The 12,751-nt window shown below is 44.5% G+C and overlaps 1 protein-coding gene across 2 annotated transcripts in view; it reads left to right on the top strand.

Annotated features, from left to right (window-relative positions):
- LOC118509655 (homeobox protein araucan-like) overlaps positions 1 to 12,751 on the top strand; it is a 106,482-nt gene that overhangs the window by 22,836 nt on the left and 70,895 nt on the right. The window contains exon 1 of one of the 2 annotated variants that reach the window (XM_036050611.1): positions 10,446 to 12,205. The exons of the other annotated variant lie outside the window; for it this stretch is intronic. Within the exon in view, the coding sequence (XP_035906504.1) occupies positions 12,158 to 12,205 (48 nt within the window). The 5' untranslated portion in view covers positions 10,446 to 12,157. Of the gene's footprint in view, positions 1 to 10,445; positions 12,206 to 12,751 lie in introns of those variants that run through there. 2 annotated transcript variants of the gene reach the window in all.

Here is a 12,751-nt window from a genome sequence, read left to right as displayed (position 1 = left end):
TTGGTCCAATCTGTGTTAGAGGGTCTTCCAATCTGGGTGTTTTGATTGTTTAAGACGATGATTTTGTTTATTTATTGATATACACGATATCTAATTTATAAGGGGCCTAAACAGCTATCCTATAATAGCAAAATAAAATAGAAGTAGTAACAAAAAAAAAATCTTCACAGAAAATGAAGAATGTCAAGTACAAAAGGTCTTGCCCTGACATCTCTGGCTTCCTGTGAATTGATATTGGAAGAGTCATTCCTTGCCACCTTGCCATCTAGACCACCGGCCCATCCCAACTGTAATAAAAAAACAAAAAATTGCAAGGTTTAGTTAGTCTAAACACATACTTTGAAATATTTGATTAAGGTTGCTGATGCCTGTGCTAAGATCGAGTGAGTTATTTAGAGCTAGGGAAGAAGTAATATTACCCAATATTACCAAACATCACCAGATCCGACCGTAAGTTAGATATTAGACCTGGAAGTTTACTGTCTCAATAATGCATGGGGTTTCGATGAACCCTATGGAGAGATTCCAGTCCAAATAATAGCACCTAGTAACGAAATTGGAGTATCTGGCGTTAAGATACCAAGGCTTATTTCAGCCTGCCTTTTCTGTAATGGACGTTGGTATAAGCTGTAAGGCCTCTCTGGACCTGTTGGAAATATTTTTATTCCAGAGTCTGTCAGGACAGTCAGCGTTATACTTTAGTTTTTGTTATAGAGACTCTGGGCCTTTGAGACCTCATTTGCCTCTTTCAGTTTCAATCACCACCGAAAGTTAGTCTATTTTTTAAAAGCAAACGTTGAGAGTAAATTCAGCCAAAAATAACCCTACCTTTACGATTTTCTTATGAAACCGTCAGGATATTTTTGTTGCCGAATCGTGATAAAAAGTGCTGCTGCTCCACACCTAAATACAGCAACAAGATTCACTCTGCACGATGAGTACCACCAGTAAGCCACCGGAATGGATGAAATGCAATTTAAGTCAGGTTTCAATTTACGCTGATTATACAATAAGCCTTCGCCTAGCAAAGGTGGCACAGCGAGACATGACAACCGAAAGCACAAACAACAAAAAAAACAAGGATATAAAAATAGGTGCCCCACGCGTGAACCTGCGCGACCATCCTTGCGGTCTACGCAAACCACAAATCTCATACGCTTCCCGCCGGGCAGTGGGAAAGGTAAACTGGGCTAAAACTGCACTGCAAAGCGCACAGCAAAACACAGAATTGCACTACTTTACACCCCAAAACGAGACAGCGAACAGAAAAAGGAAAGAAATTTTGCAAAAGAATCTGCACCACTGCACCGAGAGGACACATTTGAATGGGTGCAACCGGAGACCGGAGACCTGGCAGACCCGGGCAAAGAAAGGAATAAAAAAAAATGCGAATGTTTCCCCGTTGTAAATCACCCGTTGCTACAGAACAATAAAAGAGCAAACATAAATAAAGTTTTCGGATTTTTTTTTTTTTGCTGTTGCCCCGCTTCCAATCCATTTGCCTCCGCACATTTCATTTTGCGTTCGCTTCCTTGTTGATTATTGCTTCCACTGGCCAGATTTTCAGTACGGACCTCACACGTCCCGGAGCTCGCTTTTTTCCCATTGCTATTTCCTCACTTTTTTTTGTTGTTTTTTTTGCACACTGGCACGCACATGTTTTACTATTCTGTGTCTGGATAAAAATGTCCACTAGAAAGAGAGGGAGGGATGGTATAAAAACCCTTCGACCCATTCATCCGTCCGTGAGGATCAACCCAGGGCAGCAGCCGGACTCACCAGGAAAGGCAAGCTAGGGAATGAAACGAAAGTGTCTTTCGTTAGCTCTGGTTTATGTTTTGGGTCCTTTGGTTTATGATGCGAGGATGCAATTCTTTTTATTTGCTCGTTCTAGCCGGACCGACCACCTTTCTCGCCACACACACACACTTCTAGCCTGAGCTGTTGACCACTTTAGATTGACTGGTTCGTTCATTCGTTTTGTTTCTCTTTGCTGAATGTTGTTTTGATCTCGTTCACACTGTGACCCATTATTGTGGCCCATTGTTGATGTACCGAGGGATCCCCGACCAATGTTGGCAACATGGCCAAACTTCTTCCCTGCTTTATTGCCTGTGGGTGATTTCTGGGTCAACCGGCGCAGGCAACGTGACGTACGCTTGGCTTACTACTGCTGCGATGCGATCATTTCATGGTTGATGTTTGTTTTGATTTTGATCCCAGGTCGGGCCGGTGGAAATGAGACGACACTTTTACGAGCACGCTCAGCACATTCCATTTGGTTTAGATCATTTTTCATACGGCCGATCCGTTTCTACGAATGGTAGCTACAGCGAGAGTAACGGCAACCCAGCCAGCAACGCAGATCGTTCTGTATTGTTTTGCACTGGGCCAACATGCCAAAAGCCCACCAGAACATGGACGGGGAAAGGACAAATTGACATCGTGGTAGGTGCAAGGATCTACCTTCTTAGAAGAAAATAATGATCATCTGTGCTGTTGTTCGCTTGGCTGGCCCGAGATTCGGCCTTCACACCGTACGACGTTGGTGGTAAACAGAGCGATCAGCAGCAGATTGAGCTATGTGGTCCAACATTATTGTTACCTTAATGGAAAGGTTAACCACAGAAAACGTGGGATGTTCTTTTTAGGGAGTTTTGGGAGGATTTTTTTCTAAGCTAGACAAAAAGGTATTTGAAAAATGTTGACTTGAGAATTTATCTAGAGCAAGGTTTCGTGGCAATTATTTCGAGCTCCTATTAATAAAATCTCTTTAAGTGATAAAGAAGAACAACTTCGAGATATTGAAGATCTGTTCGCCGGATCAGTTTTATTCCTAAGTGATGATTTTTAAAGTAATTATTAAAACGATATTGCTGCTTCAAGATTTGCAACATTATCTTATTTCTCGAGAAAGACGAAGACTTCTAATGAGAGAAAGATCCCGATCTCCTTGAAGCGTTAGGTGTAGTCGAAGCTTATTCATTGTAAAACTTTAATTCTATAGTCGGAGGACACTAGTTGCCGTTTATGTCTAGAATCTCTTGAATATCTAGATCTATCTACGAACCTCTAAAACTGCTTTTTAACGATGAGTACGAAGTCGATCAAAGAGAAACCATTACTTTCTTCAGGAGCAACCAATTACAGTTTTATAAACTCTTCTTCCTGGTCTGCTCAGTGTAGAGCTCGTCTAGTAGCGCCTTCAAACAGCTCAGTTGGTTCATGGTACATTCTCCTTCTCAACACGTCCTACTCGCACATACCGCCAGAGATAATCCGTAGCACCATTCGCTCGAAAATGGCATGTGCATTGTTGTGATCTATTAGCATAGTCCATGTCTCGTGGCCGTAAAGGATTATCGACCGTATCAGTGAGCGATATATCAGATTGTGCGTGCGAAGTCCATATTTGGTATGATTTCCCTGAAAAAACGCCTTTAGATAAGTAGCGGGCTGCTTACGTTATTATTTGAAGTTATAATTCATACCAAGGTAAGCAAACTTTCGTAGCACCTCGAGATCGTCAACTAATACTCTGCTTCCGAGGCGGACTCTATCACGGTCAGAACATGTACTTTGCCAATCAATTCCAATTCGATGTGTTTCGCGTTATAGGATTGACGTACTGAAGACTTGATCTATTTATTCTGTAGATTGATTTTGAAGAAGCAACTACTTGTGAATAGTTAAACATACAACAGCCAGATCTGGTTGACAGTTGAAGAGTCCTCTGGCAGTGTTTTTGAAAAATGTCACTTGGATAAATAATTTAAGCAACATTGAATCCATTTAGCTGTTCTGTTCTAACAATAATGCCATCGTTTTTTTTCTAATTTAAAAATAATAAAATAAACAAAGTCACATAAAAAGCTAGATCAAATTAACAATACACACAGCACCATCACTCATGACAATGCGCTTGTGTGGCTGTGGTTAACCTAATTTACCGTGAAACAAACATCATTCGAACGATAAAATAGAGCTTCGATTAAACTCGATTTCGAGCGCGTAAGTTGTGATTTCGTTTTCGTATGGTAATCACATCCAATACTCAAAAGACACAATTGCTCGTTCGTTTCGGGTTTGGGCTCGGGAAATTGGATCCACTTTCCAATTTCCGTCCATCGAGTGCTGTACGCCAGACTCTTTCGGTCCCCGCTGTCGACCGATAGGCGACCAATCATTGTACGATGTTATGACTTATGCTTGAAGCTGGTCTGCTTCTCATCCTTGTCGATGACGGCCGGGATGGTATCGTGCGGTGCCTTAGACACGCTCACCATCGGCCATTGCTGCCAGGAGGTGATCACCGAAACCGAAAACGACCATCCCGATTGAGTGCAGCAGGAGACAGACATAAGTGGATCAATTTGCCGTATCGAATGTCCGCAAATTTCCCGTCCCTGTATAGTGTGTACGGATGTGCGCAATTCAGCGGGACACGATGGCAATCAATCGAAGACCGGACGGACCCCATCTCGTCTTTGTCCTATTGTCGGCCCCGAGTGTGCCGGGTGGGGAGAAAATCGATTGAATTAAGAAGTGGCAATCGGAGTTTTGTATGTGTCTAGCTTGTGCTTCACACGAAGGTTCTCATGCGCTTGGAACACCGTTTGCCATGCATCATACAGAACAGGGCCGTGCTGCCCATGGCGTCCAGTATTCTTTGAGGAGACTTTCGATCTGTCATAGTTAGCAGCAGCAGTAAAGCCCTGCTGCTGCTACTTTTACTACCGGTATGCGACGCTCGACTTCCATCCGGAAGGTAATACCTGTGAAAATGTACACTTGTCGTCGGATTGCACTTTACCGCTCGCTTCTCACAGGCAAGCAATGTGGACGAACGGCCATTGGAACGGCTCGGTTTCGAGCTGCACTGTGCAAGCCGTTGATTGGGATGAATGCAATCGCTTATCGGGAAACAGCGATCTAACGAGATTTTACGATTCCGGACCACTCTTACGTGGCGGACGGCTTACGTTTACTGGACCGAGGATAGGTGGACAGCTTCATATCTTGAAGTGAGAGGGGACTTGGTCTACCGTTGGGCGTACTATGGCATGTTAGGCATTAGACGACTCAAGTGTTTGGTATGCAGATGAATAGCATCCATCTTATTTTGACAACAAGTTTTGGAAATTATATTTTATGTAGGAAGAATCTTGATGCCGATTTTTTTAAATATTTGGTCTTATACTTTATTTACTTGAACCTGAAGCTTGTTACTTGTGTTTAACAAACCAACACTTTGCTTGCTCATGCTGCACCATTATTGCATCTGCTATGCTTATGTGTGGGGTGCTACAACCACAACGATGGCCTGTTTTATGGCACTAGGGTACAATTCCAGGACTGTCGAAAAAGTGCGTAAGCAAATTTTCATGGCTGTTGTCACTTTCACCGTTAACAAACTTCGGACAGCAGTGCGAACCTAAAGTCTAAATGGATTTTCCTCTCCGTTTAGTTCCTCTCGTACGCTCGAGCGTTGGATTACTTTAGCAGGAGACACTTTTGACGCGGGAACCCGCCCCACTCAAAAAAAGAGGCAAGCAACGATGGAAAAGGTTCAACTATTTTCGCATTTCCCAGCGCCTGACCCGCCCCACACCGTGGAGGCCTCATCACCACCCTTCATAAAACAAAGCATAAAAATAAAAATCTTTTCTCCCTCGGTTACGGTGGAAAATTGTGCCACCCGAAGCAAGACAAAAAACAGGGCAGTCCAGTGGTGCAATGGGATTTTTCACCCTTGGCCTAAAGGCAGTCCGTAGAAACAGCAGCGGTTGGTCCTCCGCAGACCCAGGAGACCGAGAAAGCAAAAGAGCACTTGAGCCCGTACGAATCGTGGCTTGGTCGCATAAGAGCCAACCACTCTCGCTCTTGTGCAAGCAAATAAGTGTTGTTTCGTGTCACCTGGAAATGAGATCTCGGGGATATCGGTCGGTCGCGTCCGCTGTAGCGCTTGATGCGCCCAAGCTCAAAGGATCAGGCATCGAGCGGAGGGTGACACAACTGCCGCACCATGGGCACACACCACAAACAGTGCAATCGTGCTGGCGCCCGGCACCGAGGAAGGATCTACCGAAGGATGTGGCAACGCGACTAAAGCGCAGCCTTTTTTCGGGGCTAAGCAATAGCAATCCACACACACACACGGAGGATAAAAGTGAACGTCAAATTGCGAATGTGGAACACCGTCATATCCTTTGAATCCTGGGAACCGAGGATCGGTAAGCCTAGGGTAGTCTGTTTTACTTTCCTGTCCGGAATTGTTCCTCAAGGGAGTGCAATCATCATCATCAGCAGCAGCAGCATCATTGTCGTTGTCAAGAGTATGGTTGACCTTTTTTTTTGCTAGCCTGGGTTTTTGCCAACATGTCCTTTCTTCGCCGTACATCCCGATCGGTGGAGCATCGAAGCAACACAAAAAAAAAGAAACAAAATTGGGAACAAATCGGGTAAAAGGGAAAACGAGCAGCACATCAGGCAGCGGATACGCGCTGCTCGGTGGGATAAAAATTTGTTTACTCATCGGATTAAGTTAGACGATGTAAAGATGATGTTAATCGCCATTTGATGGGATTATTTTATTTCGCACTCACTTCGGTTATCCATTTGGCGGAGTGGTGGGTCTTGGGTTGGGCCGTTGCTGATGGGACAGTGTTGAGGTGTCAGCTTCGGTTTTGATGAAACAATCGGTATGTGCGTGTGTGTGTGTGTGTGTATAAGTGCTAAGCAATGCTAAACAATCGTGTTGAACAAAGTGGTGTGGTTAAGTGTTTAATAAACAAGCGCGATGGGAGGACATTGTCTCGAGACGAAGTGTAAGCAAACAAAATTATTCAACAAGTCACTTGAATTAGGCGCTGGGAGGAATATTTTTATTTTCACTAAGTTATAATTAAAATATGATTATATGGGTCAAATATTTTTTATTCGAATTGAGGTGAATTATATGATGCTGTAGAGTTGCCGTATGGAATATTCCTATGAAAGATTCCTCATACCAGGAAACTATAATCACGTCGGATACGTTCCTAGGTTTTAGGCTTCCATCCTCATGTTATGAAAATTTATGAAGATGTTCAAGACTGCTTTTTGCTATTTACTAAGACCTCTTTTTTACAGTATTTTCTGTACAACTCGTAAATGTTGTTAGTTAGATAAAGATCTTCGAGATTTAATAACCTGCCTGCAGATGTGTTTCAAGCTCGTTGAAGAATCGGAAGTTGGAGACTAAGAATGCGTCGTCTTTGTTGACTGTGCCTAAGTAAGAGATTGGGTGATGATATTACACGAAGATACTTATGCAGTTCGGAGCCCTTTAAATTCGTCAGGGCTTCGTAATCAGCTTAAAGCAAGATACTCCTTGGTGTCCTTTGAAAGCTCGGGACTCAAATATTTGATTCGTTTGCTTATACTATTATCCGCCCCTGTCCGTAAGTGCAAATAAACATGCTGGGTGAATAAATGCAAGTGCCAAAGACTCTTTTTCTACTTCTTTTTCATTTTTGGCGTTATAATCGCAAATGGGCCTTGGCCTGCTATTTCAGGCTTCCATGACTAACTGATTTTACCACTAGCTGAAAAGTGCGCTATGTATACGTGGAGATAGGCCACACGTGTCGAGACCGACGCCATTACCACACCTCGAAACGATGTTTCTCGTTACTTTTGTGTTGCAAATTTTTTATACATAGCCTTAATTCTTCTTCAATTCTAGTAAAATAAAGCCAATCTTATCTGAAACATAATTCTTGTTAAATCGAATGCTTGTAGCAAAGATTTAAACGTTCCAGTTAAAATAATTCTCACGCCGGCATATTTGATTTATATATCTTATCCTATCCTCAATCTAACCCGGAAAGTTGACTTCAGTAGTCAAAATATGGCATAACAAGTGAAGCGAATTCGATCCTTTTTTTCTGAAGTTTTGTATTTATTTTAAATGTATTTTACAAATATTTTGTCCGTTCAATTCGTTTAATTTATTACCATTAAAAGTAACCTTCCTCAAAATATTCAAAACAAGAAATAAACAAAATTATATAAATTAGTATTGGAAGTCTGGTGACTACTCTTATGTGTCTGATGTTAAAAGTCTGGTAAAGAATACTGATAAAAATATGATGACTCTATCTCCAAAAGCTGACCGTTCAATTGTGTCATTTCCACACTTGGTCGCCGGTAAATCGAACCACCGTTCACCATCGACCAAAAAAGTTTTTCTATTGATTTTGTCACTCGCATCAACTGCTATCGATCGGAGAAAATGTGATCAAGCAATAGCAAACAGCGGTAGGCAAAGTATCGTTTTAACCCATGTTGTATTCCCCTCTGTACATTACCCCCACTTGCCTCCGACCATGGCAAGCTTAGTACAACAAGCATGTAAATGAACATGGACGGGAATGACATGCGAATGACAATTTCAATATTGTCTGATTTGAAGTAGAGGAAACAGTTGACAACAACTTTTTCTTTTTTCTTCCCAGTTTTGCCCGTCTCGTACTGGCAGTGCACGTAGCGAGAGTGTTCTAGGAATGGGTTTTGCATTTGTAAAACAGCGATTGAGCTTAGTGTACCGAATGTTCGTGCCAAGCTTGATCATTCGGTCTTGGCAAACGTAAATGTTATGTTGTGATAGGAAACACCGATGGTGGAACACTTCAGGAGTGGTTTAAGACGACTGTCATTTGTTCTTCAAGAATATTGTTGACATATGTATAGCTTAATATTAATGTTGGTAGTCATCAATACTATTCAACTGGTAAGGTATGATAAAAACGGCCACGTTGTATGCCTTAAGAACTCTCAAGAACGCAAGAACAGAGTTAAAGTATTTTAAATTACAATTTAATTAACTCCACAACAAAGCGTAAAATATCCTCATCCAATTCTTCCACCAATATTCCTTATCCAATATTTTTAATCCAGTTCTTTACGCAAACAAAACCAAAATAAAAATCCAAAACAAAAAAAAAACTGCTCCGAAGGCAACGACAGGCAAACGTTTGATAAATTTACAGCTGAAGATGAAAAAGGGACACAAGCACGATAAATCTACACATGTTCAATTTAAAACTCTTGGCCCCTTTCCATGCACGCCGGCTGCTTGGCGAGCAGCGCTAGGGATAAGGGATAACAACAGGCCAGGATGGCTGTATCCTCAGCAGCAAAAAGGACACTCACTGCTGAGTTTGTCGGTGCAAAACTCGCCGAGGACGCAAAGTTCGTCGCTGGAGAAAGTTGCTCTACACCGTAAAAGCATGCCCAAGCGTTCAACAGCGTTGGAAATGGAAAGCCGAACCACGGTGACGAGGGACACGGTGGTGGTGCAAATGGGCAAAAGGATTGTCTACAGCCCATGTTATGTCATAGTAGTATTCAATTTCCCCCTGTTGTGTGCCACAAGCAACACAACTACTTCCATCCTCTGTCGTTCCCCGGGTTTTGCCTCGTCCTAACATTTCAATCAAATCAGGCCCACCACTTCCTGATGCTCTCTCTACCCGAGCTTCTCGGACATTCGGCCGTGTGATTTATGTGCTCGCTCGGAATGTTTTGGTTTTCCGAAACGGTACTCCGCCTTTCGTAGGCCACGCGCCCAAACAGTCGTTTGCCGTTTGCCGTAAAATCCGTTCCGCCCGTTCGTTTGGAAGATCCGGCGGGAACTGAACTGCTGCTAGTCTTATCAGCTACGTATCCTGTCGCTGAGACAAGGACACAAGCATGCTCTGATGCTTCGAGGGGCCGACACGAAGGCCACATTCCTGTGCGAGAATGTCACAGATCCTGCGAGAGGCTGCGAGAGTCTGGCATCCTTGGCCACAGATGAGAGCATATCCTGACGTCCCCTCGCTTGCGGGGCTTCATTTTCTTTTTCCCCCGTCTGTTTTGCAACATGCCAGCAAAAGGCGGTTGCTGCCCATTCCAGCGTACACATCGCGAGCGCATGAATGAAATGCTTCGTTTTGCTTTTTGTTTCCCCCGTTTTCGCATGCCGAACGCGTCCGCAGGCGAATAGGCGCGCAACCGCCAGCCAAAGTGACGAATAACGCAACGCAACGACAACACACCACGGAAAACCGAACCGACGGACAATCGGCTTTTCTTTTTCCCTCCTGCACCGGCAACCCTTTGTGTGAGAGAGCGGGAGAGTACGCGAGAGCGATGCAACTGCTCGCGAGCGGGCCCCGGTATCGCTCTCTGTCGCTCTCTCGGTTTTCCGCCTGTGAAAAGCCATCATCAACCGTATCTCCCCTGTTGGGTGGGTTGGATGGGCGTGGCCTACGCTAATGTTGCATCGCACGGGGGCGTGCTTACGGCCGGCTATGTATAGCGTGCCGATTGGTGGAAAACGTGAACGCCCCCGTTTGGGTTGCAGCAATTGTTTCCGGTTTTTCGGCCGACCAGTTGCCAGTTGCACGGGCACGGGTTTTTGGGAGAAATTTAGTTTCTGGCAAAACGTGATCAAGTGCGCATCGTTGCTGCGCGCGTGTGTTGTCTCGCACGGTTTTCGGAGACGAGCAAACAATCTCGAAACGGCGCGTCGCTGCTTCGGGCCCGGGAGTTTTTGCTCGTTGTTGTTTATGTGCGCGTTTCTCGTTCGGGTTCCTCGTGTTCGTGCGTGCGTGTGTGTGTGTATTCGTATGTGTGCATGTGCGTGCGCGTGCCAATCGGGTTGTTTTTTGGTGACACGAGTGGAAAGTTTCTGAATTTCCACACCCACGCAAACCATAGCGAGAAAATATTCACCAGTTTACACTTGGAGCCGAAGAGTTTGTTTTGATACCAACAACAACAGTGTTCTGCAATAAAACACCAACAGAACCACCTAGTGAACAAGGCAACAGTGAGTGTGAGCAAGTGAGCAATGAGTTGCATCGTGGTCGAACCAAGTGAGAGCAAGTTGAAAAGTTAAGAACGCAAGAGCGAAGAAATGTGAACGAAAAATCCTCGCCTACTAGAGAACTTCTCCGGGAGCGAATAGCAGCATCCAGTTGGCAGCATCCCAGTGTGTCCCGACTGCCTAGCAACAATACGCGTACGCGTGGATCGTTTTGCAAGCATCGAACGAAACGCGGCTTTGGTGGAACAGTCAACCCCGGTCAGCTTTTTCCCGCTTTCCCGGCAAACGAACGCCGGAAAAAGAAAACAACAACATCATCGTCGTGCCGGTCACGGAATCGTCGCGAGGACCAACAACAATCGCAGGGAGCGAGAGAGAGAGAGAGAGCATAGGAGCTTGACCAAGTTTTGATCTGTTTCGGTGTACTTCAATTACCGGGTTTCCTTGTTAACTTAGGATTTACTAGCTCCTAGGAATTCTGGCCACAAGTTATTTTTGTGCTGCTTTGCGTTTAGCCTGGTGGGTTAGAATCTGTTTAGCGTTTACCGTTTTTTGATGGCAATGTTGTTAGAGTTCTGTTACATTCGTTCTTGTTTCTCAGTTCGCGTGAGTTTGTGTTAGTTAGTGTTTGGTGTGCGAGTGACATTCGTATGCAACCGAAAGGAGGATGCACATCAGTTCCAGAGCTCTCGTTCAAGTAATGCTGTCAGGCTCATGGTCAAGCTAGTGAAGACATTTTAAGACCCGGACCCGGAAGGTAGTAATGATCCCAAGGCTGACCTAAGGAACGATAAAGCACATTAACCCGCAAACGCCGGGTGTCCTCGATTGCGTCTGTCGCCAACCTGACAACGTCACCGGTGAATGTGTCCGGTTCCTTCAGGCTAGTGACCGGGTGTCCTGCCGCGATCGTGGTGTTGACGGTGAAAGTGTACACGCCGGACAGGATCATGTATCCCGCCGTGCATTTGGCGCCAAAGGATATGACGTCCGGGATGTCGGCAACGGCACGATAAAACCCGTGCGCAATGGAATCGACCTGAAGGTGGTGTTGCTGGTCCACAAAAAGGAAAAATGATGCTGGATATTTATGTGCTTCGGTAGTGAATGTGAATATTAGCTCGTTAGTGGAGATCGTCCTTATCCGCTGCAATTGAGTAGTTGAGAAACCACGAACGTATTCGAAGAAAAGTGCTGCAATCGTATTACCGAATTACCGAATTATTATTGCCATTGTGCCAGTTGGAAACGTGTGTGGGAAAGTATACAAGCAAAGCAACACGCCCGTGCATACCAGGAATAATGGCCGCATACGCTCAATTTGGCTACACATATCCGCCGGCAAGTCAGGTAAGCGGGAACGAAGACTCGGGAAGGAGGGACGAAGAAGACGAGCGCTGCGGGGGGAACTCGATCCCACACCACAGGCTTCAGGGATGTTCAAACAGGGTTACAAAGGTGTTTGACTTATTGAATGAAAGTTTGAAAGAGTCAAACAAGTGTGTTTGGCCGGTTGTGTTTGGGTTCGATTTATTTATTGTGTTTTGTCTGGAAATCCCAACGTTCCTTAAAAGGCACGCATCCAATGACGTGTGCGTGAGTGTGTTTGGGTAAAAGTTTTAGAAACATTAAGGCCCTATGAAGCTTTACTGAGGATCAATAATAGTACACGCCGTGTGCAAACGAAACAAGTGGCCATCATCCCCGCCGGTTTGTTTCCTTTAAGCCGGCTCATTTACATCTCATTACCGGCGTGAAATCTTCAGTCCGAGTAGACCGCAACATTGTAAAACAAGTCTCTTCCAAATTGTGGTACGACAATGACTGATGAAAATAGTATCAAAATTGGGAGACAAATGAACTCCACTAACCTACATTTGGTCTTTGCTTCACCCA

The sequence above is a fragment of the Anopheles stephensi genome, chromosome 3, assembly GCF_013141755.1.
Source record: "Anopheles stephensi strain Indian chromosome 3, UCI_ANSTEP_V1.0, whole genome shotgun sequence".
Classification (NCBI taxonomy): Eukaryota; Metazoa; Arthropoda; class Insecta; order Diptera; family Culicidae; genus Anopheles; species Anopheles stephensi.
The sequence above is the reverse complement of the archived record's forward strand: the minus strand, read 5'-3'. Positions and strand labels throughout refer to the sequence as shown.